The following is an 11347-nucleotide window of genomic DNA, read 5'->3' on the forward strand; positions in this document are numbered from 1 at the left end:
GTCAGAGTCCAGACCTTAACCCAATAAAGATGCTGTGCAATGACCTCGAGAGCCGTTCAAACCAGACATCGTAAGAATATGGCTAAACCGAAGCAGTTCTGTAAGGAAGAATGGTCCAGAATTCCTTTTGAACGTTGTGCAGGACTAATCCACAACTACCAGAAACGCTTGGTTGAGGTTATTGCTGCCAAAGGAGGATCAACCAGTTATTAAATCCAAGGGTTCACTTTTTCCACAGCGTAACATTTTGTGAATGTTTAATGGGATGTGTTCAATAAAGACATGAAAGATTATAATTGTTTGTGTTGTCAGCTTAAGCACATTGTGTTTGTCTATACTTGTGACTTTGAAGTTGAGATCACATTTTTTTGACCATTTAATGCAGAAAACCAGCTAATTCCAAAGAGTTCACATACTTTTTCTTGCCACTGTATTTTTTGGTGCCTAGTCTCTCTCTCTCATCGTATTTAATTCAGACTGCAATCTGACTTAACTAACTTAACTAAACTTAACTAAAATACAAAATCTTTTTGCCACTGGGATATATATTCAATGACAATGGAAGAAAATCATTTTAATAACTATTTTCCCCGTCCACTTAGAAACATGTCAGTGTGTCAAAAGCTTTTATTAATAGTGTAAACATTTGTTGAAATGTTGTCAATTTCTCTCAGCACTGAGCACATAGAGAACATGACGCAGCTTCTGACGGCCATAGTGAAGATATTCCCTCTGATCGTCCCTGAGAAAAGTGAGTCATGGAAGTTTACACACAGAGTTTTACCTTCTGACATTCACTTCTAACACTCACTACAGTTCATTCGTGCTTCTAAGAGATTTTTCTATACGTGTCAATTTACACTAAGCCAAACCAGACCAACTGAGGTGTGTGTGTTTATACAGATGAGGACTCTCATCCTTTCTGTGCAACCTCTGTGGATCAGTACTACTCCTGGAACATCGGCAAGCGGAGAGCTGCAGAGGTACAAGAGGAATGTTGTCCATCTAAACAGAGCTTAGACTGTTGTGTGTGTGTGTGTGTGTGTGTGTGTGTGTGTGTGTGTGTGTGTGTGTGTGTGTGTATGTGTATGTGTGTTATTTTAACTAGCCTCTGTGAACCTGTAAAGTTTGTGTTTTTTACTTTGTATCGCTCTTTCTCTCTCTGTGTAGCTGCAGCGTGCGGTAGCGGTGCGTCGTGTGTGTGCAGATCTGTTAGAGAGGACGCCTCGCCTGCAGGCTCTCACCCCTCCCAGAACTAAAGAGGTGCTTCGCTGGTGCCGTCTCCGTGGTTACACACCCCCTGACCCTGAACCCCAGCGTACAGAAGAGGACTCCATAGAGGACATACTCGCACAGATAGACAGCGAGCCAGGTGAGTGTGTGAATCTGTGCTTGAATGTGTGTGTGAAGCCTATGCATGCATGCATGCATGCTTGTGTGCTTTTCACTGTAGGGGTGTGTGTGTGTGTGTGTGTTGTACCCTTTGCTGAGGTTAATTCACTATGTCCTATGTCTCTTCCTAGCTATGTGTCGACAAGAGCTCTGACTTACTCTAGACTTGGCACAGACAATGCAGGAGTGTTCTCTCTTTTATTTTGCAGTGATTGTGCATTAGCCTGTATAATGATGAGATAATCAGTATTCAGAGTTGGGCATGAATTCAGTTCTCAGCTTATATATCCGTTACAGCCTCCTGTATGCCATGAGCAGCTGAAATAAAACATTATTTTTACACACTTTTCCAAACACTAGTGAGCTGCCAACCTAGGCAACATTTTAAAGTATCATATGCTCCAGACATAAAGGCAGTACTAAATATATACAAATAAATTTGTTTTGCTGTCTTGTACCTTGTTTTCCCAGAATCTAAGTTGGCAATATATGTCATTCATTCTTTTTTTTTTTTGTTATTAACTATTTTTATGGATCCCATGCAGCAAATCAAATAGATACAACAGAAAATGCAGAATCAAACCACATGAAATTATAACTTTTCCCCCTGAACATTAACCCCGCCCCCCAATCCCACCCCCATCTGACACAAACAAGCACCCCAGTGGTCAAAAGCCAACTGACAAAGACAATAAAACAGCAGAAAAGATTAGAAACATAAAAATAAAAAATGAACATAGCATACTTTCAAAAATAAAAATGTTGCAACACACACATCCAAAACCACAAATCTCTCACTGCTGCCCCTCCCCGAGAGCCTTCCAAAAAGGCTAAATAGCTGCCCCATTTCCTGTTGTACAAATCCCAGTTGCCTAGCCTTCTACATGCCATCTCCTCAAATGCCGCTACCCTGCCCATCTCCGTGTACCACTCCTTAAATGAGGGTGCTCCAGCCGACTTCTATCCCGTAAGGATGACCAATCATAACACTGGCTAGAACCCAATTTTTTTTTTATGTACTTATCCCCTCTATTAATGACCGCCCCATTGCCTAAAATACAGAGTCTGGGGCAAAATGAAATTTGAGTGACCAATATGTCACACATAAAACTCTGAACCCTCAACCAAAATTCTTGGATCTTAACACACCACCAAAAAACATGGGTTTTGTCCCCATCTTCTGATTGGCATCACCAGCAGGTGGGTGTGTCTTGAAGGCCAAGCCTATACAATCTAGAGGGGGTCCAATAGAATCAATGTAGGATCTTAAATTGAATAAGGCGCACACTTGCATCCCTAGACTTTACATTTTTTAGAATCATAGCTCACACTCCCTCCTCCCAATACCAAATTTAAATCTTTCTCCCATAATCTCTTGAGAGAAGTTGAAGCTCCATCCCCCAGACTCTGAATTAGCAGGGAGTAATACACTGATGCCTCATGACCTTTTCCAAAAGCAGTAATCATCACTCCCAGAGTATCTTCAGCTTTAGGGGGGTGTATGCTACTCCCAAAAATAGCACAGAGCAGGTGGCACAGCTGTAAATACCTAAAGAATTGAGACCGTTGGATCACAAAATGTTGAACCATATTTTCAAAGGATTTCAACACTCCACTCTCATGTAGGTCATCGAGCATATTCACCTCCCTCACAATCCACTCTGTCCAGCAGAAAGGGGACTTATTAATACATAACCTTGGGTTTAGCCATATGCACGAAGTAACATTTAAATAAATGTCCGAATTAAACACTCTGGACACTTTTGTCCATAACACGTGCAAATACAAGATAACGGTGTAACTTCTGCGGTTAGTTTGATAGGCTTTGCAATGGCGAAATAGGGGCAAGAACTACCTGTTCAATACAAAACCAGGGAGGGGCTCTCTCAGGTGGAAGCAACCAATGAGCCAAATGTCTGAGACCGAATGCATAATAAAACAAAATCTTGGGTAGGCCTAGTCCACATTTGTCAATCGGCCTATGCAATTTACTGAAATGTAATCTGGGACGTTTACTATTCCAAATGAAGGACTTCGCTATGCTATCAAATTGCTTGAAATAAGAGAGCAAACATCTACAGGGAGAGATTGTAGCAGGTAGTTGATTTTTGGAATACAATTTATTTTAATAACAGTAACCTTCCCAATCATAGATAAATGTAATGAAGCCCACCTGCTCACATCGCTCGAAAACCTTTTTATTAAGGGGTCAAAATTAACTCTAAATCACACAAATTTGCTGGGAATAAAATACCAAAATACTTAGTGCCCTGTTTGGGCCACTGGAAGGCGCTCTGCTGAAAAGCCGTTACCGGGCAGTACGCTGTCAGAGCCAAAGCTTCGGATATAGACCAATTAACTCTGTATCTTGAGAACTTAGAAAAGGAATTAATAATTCTGTAGAGGCAAGGCATAGATCTAGTAGTGTCTGAGACGAATAATAAAATATCATCTGTGTAAAGCAAAAGCTTATGTGCCACACCTCCCACCACCACACCTGGAAAATCATCTTCCTTTCTTATCGCGGCTGCAAATGGTTCCAGGGCAAGACAGAACAATAATTGGGAAAGAGGACAACCCTGCCAGGTGCCACTATTCAGAGTAAAATAATCTGAAATTAATCCATTTGTTTGTACCGCCACTACCAGGTGTCTATAAAGTAACTTAATCCATCCAATAAAATTATTCCTGAACCCGTACAGTTTCAAAATCTTAAAGATAATCTCATTCTACCATATCAAACGCCTTTTCGGCGTCAAGTGAGATGGCAGGAACCGGAGTCTGAGCATTTGCCACTGACCACATGATATTGATGAAATGCCTAATGTTATCAGAAGAGCTACGGCCCCGAATAAACCCCACCTGATCTATATGTATAAAAGCTGTCATAGCTTAATCGGTTAGCCAAAATTTTTGACAATATTTTAATGTCTAGCTGGATCAGGGAAATTGGATGGTAACTCTTACACTCACTTGGATCTTTGTGCTTTTTTAGAATTAGACCGATCCGGGCTTGTGTCATGGTTGGCGGAAGCTTTCCATTCTTTAATGATTCCATATAAACTTATAGCAAAAGTGGAGCCAGTTCTGTAGCATAAGATCTAAAAAATTCAGCAGCAAAGCCGTCTGGCCCTGGAGCCTTGCCTGTAAACCTTGCTCCTCCAAGGTTTTCTCAGAATCAAGATAATTTTTTTGCTTGGTCGTCAGTTTAGGAAGTTCTAATGGTTCCACTAAGTTTCTAATATCTTCATCAGTAGACAAAGATGTGGAACTATAGAGATCAAGATAGAATTCTTTAAAAGCATTATTAATATCAATGGCCGAGGTAAATATATTACCACCCGCATATTTCACTGAGGGAATGTAGAAAAAGACTCTCTCTGTTTTATATATCTAGCCAGAAGTTTCCCTGCCTTGTCCCACGACTCAAAGTATGACTGTCTTACCCTGAATAGCTAAAACTCCACCTTCCGTGACAAAATACTATTATATCTGTATTGCAGTCAGGTCAATTCCCTTAGGCCATTAACGACATTCGGCGCTTCAGCTTTGCCTTGGCACTTGTAATATTCCCTTCCAATTCCACGAGTTCTTGTGCTTTGGATTTTTTGGTGAATGAGGCACACTGTGTGATCCAGCCCCTAAGAACCGCCTTAAGTGCCTCCCAAACCACGCCCACAGAGGATACTGAGGACCAGTTGGTCTTCATATAAACATTGATTTCAGCCTTTAGCATTTGTTGGAACTCAGGATTTTGCAAAAGGGATACATTAAAGTGCCAACGATATGATTTCTTTTTCTCCGGATGTGGCAACACCTCTAAACACACCAGGGCGTGATCTGAGACTAAAATGTTTCCAATTGAGCAGTCAGCAACAGATGAAATGAGGGACTTAGATATAAATAAAAAAATGTATTCTGGAGTAAATCTTATGGACTGATGAAAAGAAATTTATAGTCCCTACCAGATGGGTTCAAAAGCCTTCAAATATCTGTAAGACCAAGATTTCTACACATCCTGTGAAGCGTCAATGTTGCTCAAGGGGCTTGCACACTTTTGCTTCACTATGATCAAGGACTGAGTCCAACAAAAGATTGAAGTCTCCTCCCAATATTATATCATGAGGGGTGCCAGTGGCTTGCAACATCCCTTCAAGATCAATAAAAAAGCCCTGATCATCAATGTTAGGTGCATAAATTTATCTTTACTCTGTTTGAGACATTTGAATTTTAGATGTTTACTTATCAGCGTAATGATTCCCCTGCTCTTACTCGAGACAGCACTATAATAAAATGCCCACCCCATATCATCCCAAATTTTTCAGCTTACTGTGGAGAAATGTGTGTTTCTTGAAAAAACACTATCATATTTCTTACACTTAAGAAGAGAAATAACCTTCCTCCTTTTTATGGGGTACCCCAACCCATTCACATTCCACGTGGAGAGAGACAATCCACTCATATTAACATTTGACATTTTGACATACACTACCGGTCAAAAGTTTTGAAACACTTGACTGAAATGTTTCTCATGATCTTAAAAATCTTTTGATCTGAAGGCGTATGCTTACATGTTTGAAATTAGTTTTGTAGACAAAAATATAATTGTGCCACCATATTAATTTATTTCATTATAAAACTAAAATTTTATTAAAAAAACAAAAGTTTTAGAAATTGATGACTAACATAGATGGGAACTCCTTCAATACTGTTTAAAAATCATCCCAGGGTGATACCTCAAGAAGCTGGTTGAGAAAATGTCAAGAGTACATGTCTGCAAATTCTAGGCAAAGGGTGACTACTTTGAAGATGCTCAAATATAACACAGTTGATTTATTTTGGATTTTGTTTAGTCACAACATAATTCCCATAGTTCCATTTGTTATTCCATAGTTTTGATGACTTTACTATTATTCTAAAATCTGGAAAAAAAAAAAAAATTATAATAAAGAATAAGTGTTTCAAAACTTTTGACCGGTAGTGTATAAGAAAAAATAGATTGTGCATCAAAAACAAGATTATAAAGACCACATTCCAACATTAGTGCTACCATCGAAACCCGAACATCCCCCGGAACAAAACAAAAACAGATAAAAGAAGAACATGTGCATTAACCCCACGCATGACAGAGCCAACTGGCATCGATCCCTCCAAACTCAATACGCCTACGAGAACTCCCGCGACAACTTTGATGTCAGATCGCTCAAGTCCGCTGTTTCTATACAAATTTTGTGAGACAGAATTACATGGCAAATTAGGCAGAATAAACACAAAGAGCATGTAGATTCATCCATAAAATTGTCCTGATGGTGTGAAACTCTACAAAATAAACTCCAGCCACACAAAAAACAAAAAAAAACAAAAGGAGATTTCTCAAACAGTCAAGCGAATGTTCAGTGAGCCGATCCACTCGGCTGCAACATGAGTGCAAGCAAATGACTTACTCCAGTGACTTTGCAAGAACTTTCTTTTGTAGAGTAACACCTTCAGGACAGTTTTATGGCGGAATAAGCACAAAGAGCATGTAGATTCATCCATAAAACTGTCCTGAAGGTGTGTTACTCTACAAAAGAAACTCCAGCCGCTAGGCGGAACCAGCACAAAAAGAGTGCGCAGTCAAGCGAATGTTCAGTGAGCAGGTCCACTTGGCTGAAACATTAGTGCAACAAGATGACTTTCTCCATTAACTTTATGAAGGATATCGCTTGCTGTGGACATATGAATGTTTTACGGCCATCCTTAGCATCTGTTCTCAGTTTGGCCGGGAATATCAGTGCAAAAGCGACCTTCCGTTGATGTAAAAGTTTCTTGCATTCCTTGAATCAATCACATTTCTCTCTGCTGTGGTTCTTCCAAGAAAGTCTTCCTTTAGTCCTCGCCTCGCGTAACAAGATCTTTATCGGATGATCTCAGAAATTTGGCCAGAATTGATCGGGGCCTGTCTCCCTCAGCGAATCACCGAGCAGGAACCCTGTGAGCTTACTCGATTTCCAGCTTATGGCTTGCAATGTCGAGCAGATTTGGAAAGAGCCCATCCAGGAATTTCACCATATCCTGTCCCTCTTCGCCCTCCAGAATTTCGACGATTCATACGTTATTCCACCGGCTACGGTTCTCCATGACCTCCAAATTCTCCCAGACACGCTCCAAATCCACCTTGGTCACTAGCGGATTAGCAGACAATTCCCTCTCCAATGACTCCAGGTAATCGATCCGTTTCTCGACATCCCCCACTCTTGTAACCATGGCGGTGATCGATCGACGCATCGCAGCAAGAACTTCCAAGTCAGCAACGACCTTCGTCAGCATTGCCGACATGTTCAGCATCTCTCGCCGCGTTTCCCACACTTCCCCGACTAAATCGACTCCCAGGCTTGCGGCCTCCTTGGGGGCGTGAGCTTGAGCACGCAAGTGTCTTTTAATGTCTCTAGAGCCCAAGGATTTTGAATTCTTTGACATATTGTCCTCCTAGAACAGTTATGGAACAGTGTATCCAATCTCACTGGTTTGTGTCATTTAAAAGTGTTAAAACTAGCAAAGTGCGCAGAGCTCGTCATTCACACGTCCGATCCTCGCATGGCGTCATGTGACTCCTGTGTCATTCATTCTTGTATTTTTCACACAAAAAAAGGAAGTCAGAAGGAAATGATCACGGTTTTTTTGTGTTAATATGAAATTACTGATTTACAACACGTGAATTACACGTATGCAAAGCATTAAAATACAGCAAATCTTTTTTTTTCCTTACTCTTGCAACTTGATTTACACCTTAACAAAACGTTCTGTGCACATGCAAATTTTTCTTTACGCTTGCAGTTTTATTTACACTTTCACAAATCTTACTCTGCGCATGCAAATCTTTTTGGCATTAAAGAATCTTGATACTTTTGGAATCGAATGTGAGTGGTATTTCGAGTCCAGTGCACTTCATGTGAAGAGTGTTTGGGTGGTGTGTATGAGTAATGGAGTTAATTTAAATGGATTAATGGAGTTGCTGTTGATGTGTTTCAAATCAGTCACTGAGGCAGCTTGCTACTTTTTTGAGTGGAGCCATATTGAGCAGACATTTGCAGTATTTTTATTGTTTGTGTAACTCTACAGACGGGCAGTGAGAAGTTGAGCATTTTTTAGTGTGTGTGTGTATATATGTGTGTGTTAGAGTGCAGCTCGACTCTGACGGGCTGTGAGGAGTTGTCTCAGCGTCTGGAGCAACTTCAGAGGATTCTGAAGGCGGAGCCTGATGAGGAAAATTATGAACTTCTTGACATCATCAGTGTGAAAGACATTGACGCTGCAAAGGTCAAAATCAAACTGGAACAGGATGATACTGAGCAGGAACCCAAGTTTTTCCTGGGACGCTGCCCGTCAACCCAGTTCATCAGAGACACAGCAGAGCAAGTGAGAGAGATAAAAATGCTCTTCCTGTCTGCATGTTATACAGACATCCTATTGTGTCATACATGTAATGGTGTATTTGTGTGTGTATGTAAGATTGGCGTTACGATGCAGCAGGTGGAGGTGGAGAAGAATGTTTTCGCTCCTGTCGTGGAAACCATGATTCTTAAGGTGACTAGTCTGTGATTTAATTGTTTAATTATTAATTGCTTGATTATGAATTGTTTGTTTTTATTTTATATAAACATGCCTTACACATGACAAGATCATGTAATTTTTCTGTCCTTACTGAACATAAAATATACGGCTATCCTCCTGAGACCCGAGCGTGACTGCTGTTTGCATTTTCCATTCCCCTTTTTGATTTGTAACTAGTAGCCCCTAAGAAGCATGCAAAAAAATATATATTTTCTTTTTTTTACGAAATCTTTTTCTTAAGGGATGTCCACATATGTGGACAGCAGAACTAAGTTGTGAAATTTTAAATAATGCCAAGCTACAGAATGTCAGATTTGTTTTCATCAAATTGTTTATTATGTTTCCAGGAGTGTTGATTATTCATGTTTTTCACATCAGAAATTAGCATAAATGATTCTGATTCAAAGTAATGGCCAGCGTCATCACTGCCAACCATTTTAAAATAAAATTTTGCATGTAAAAATCTGAATCTATGTACTGATTACCATTGTCCCATGTCTGCCAAACATGTTGAGTTGTCCAAATATCATCTGGATCCTGAAACTGAACTTTTGACCGGATGTTAGGAGTGAACGCAATTGGCTGCAGAGGAAAGTGAGATGAGACTTGAAAGCTATAGGATACATCCATTTATTCTCAGTGTGATCATGAACAGTGGATTTAGGATAATTTAAGGAAAATGAACCTATAGTCTACGTATGTGTTAATTGTGTTTAACAGCGTGCCGTTTCGCAATAAATCGATGTGGACGTGGGGTTTTAGGAGGTTAAATAAAAAAGGAGAAAATCTACTAAATCAAAGCCAATCAGAACATGTTGGGTATTTAAAGCTGAAGTGTGTAAATTCCGTCACCACACAGAATTACAAAAATGATTGTTTTCAAACAGGTTTCCTGAACACTTCTCCCATCTTCCATTGGTCAACAGGTAGTCCCCAAACACACCATTGGTTGAGCCAGTTTTGAGGAATGGCTTTATTATTGTTGATTCTGCATATTAATGTGGATAGAAGTATTTTAACTACAAAGATATTACACATCACCTTTAATATACAGCTATGATGAGCAAGATTTTTGACCAATGAGACTTAATTTTGGTTTAGGCTACTCAACAGACAGACATAGAAAACAAGCAACCCATAAATGTCTTGTTTCTCTTGTCGTGGTTGTGTCTGATTAGGACAAAAACTCTTAAATAACTGACAGATTAACATGGAAGAGATTTATCACATCACACCTGGTTAGGATAATAATGAAAAGTGGATCATCTGGCTGAATGTTGTCTAAAACTTTCCACAGGCCGTGGAGCAGTTTACCAGTGAAATCCTGAGGGAATCTTTGGCAATTGCCCATGGGAAATCCCCACAAAACAGGTCAGTGCATCCATCAGCATCAGACTAATTACAACAGAGTGGGACAGATGAACCATCTGGGTCGATTTCGATTAAAGTTGAATACAGGAGTTGTTAGAAACTTTTATTTTTATTTTATCTGCCTGTTTTGTTTATAGAGTTTCTAGGTCAGTTCTGATTTGTGTTGATCTCTGAAGGGGGGGTGGTGTGTTCTCAGAGGAAGTGCTTTTTGAAAGTGTCTGATTATTAGAGCACTGAGAACAGCTTATAAAAAATCTGCTTTATTTGACTTGTAGAACTGCAACGCCCAGCCCTGAGAAAGAGAGTGAGCTGGCTCAGCACTGCTCGTACACAGCACATTAGTGTCTGTGTTTTTTCATGTCTGTCTCACACACACACACACACAAGAGAGAGAGTCCTGCCAGAATATTTCATCAGGCATTTATACAATATTCACTCCCTGCATTTTATAATGGACCATTTTAACTGATGATCATTTAAGAAGGAACAGATTGGTGCCTCATACAGTAACAAAGAACTAGTTTGACAGGGCTAAATTTAGACCTCTCATTTAATGCTGAAAGGTCAATAAACCATTATACAATGATAGCAAATGTACCGTGAAGTGTATCTCTCCATCTCTCTCTACTCCCATCACTCTCTTCTTGTCTCTGCAGAACTCCGAGGGAGATATCAGCTATGGACATACATCAAGCCATCAGTTCTATTCCCACCTGTGATTTCCTAACTAACAGGTACTTCTGCCTTCAAGTTAAGCTTTTCTATCAGCAGTGTCTACTATCATCAGGGTTCGCACAGCAGAATTGCAGAATTGTGATTTACAGGCCTAGAAAAGTCATGGAAATTAATAACATCTTAAAATGTCATTGTAATATCCATAGTTTATATTAATTTCTGTAATTTATATTAATTTTTCTAGTCATACTTCTCAAAAATGCTTTTTGTGAGTGCAATCTATTATATGATTATTTTTAAATTTGAACCCTTTATT

General features: G+C 39.7%; 1 protein-coding gene across 3 annotated transcripts in view; it reads left to right on the forward strand.

Annotated features, from left to right (window-relative positions):
• yeats2 (YEATS domain containing 2) overlaps positions 1-11347 on the forward strand; it is a 79978-nt gene that overhangs the window by 65740 nt on the left and 2891 nt on the right. For 2 of the 3 annotated variants that reach the window (XM_051699473.1, XM_051699472.1), the window contains exons 24-30: positions 675-751; positions 904-983; positions 1171-1372; positions 8552-8790; positions 8884-8958; positions 10283-10356; positions 11013-11090. In XM_051699473.1, the coding sequence (XP_051555433.1) occupies positions 675-751; positions 904-983; positions 1171-1372; positions 8552-8790; positions 8884-8958; positions 10283-10356; positions 11013-11090 (825 nt within the window). The other variant, XM_051699474.1, reaches the window with a different exon arrangement.

The sequence above is a fragment of the Myxocyprinus asiaticus genome, chromosome 6, assembly GCF_019703515.2.
Source record: "Myxocyprinus asiaticus isolate MX2 ecotype Aquarium Trade chromosome 6, UBuf_Myxa_2, whole genome shotgun sequence".
Lineage (NCBI taxonomy): Eukaryota > Metazoa > Chordata > Actinopteri > Cypriniformes > Catostomidae > Myxocyprinus > Myxocyprinus asiaticus.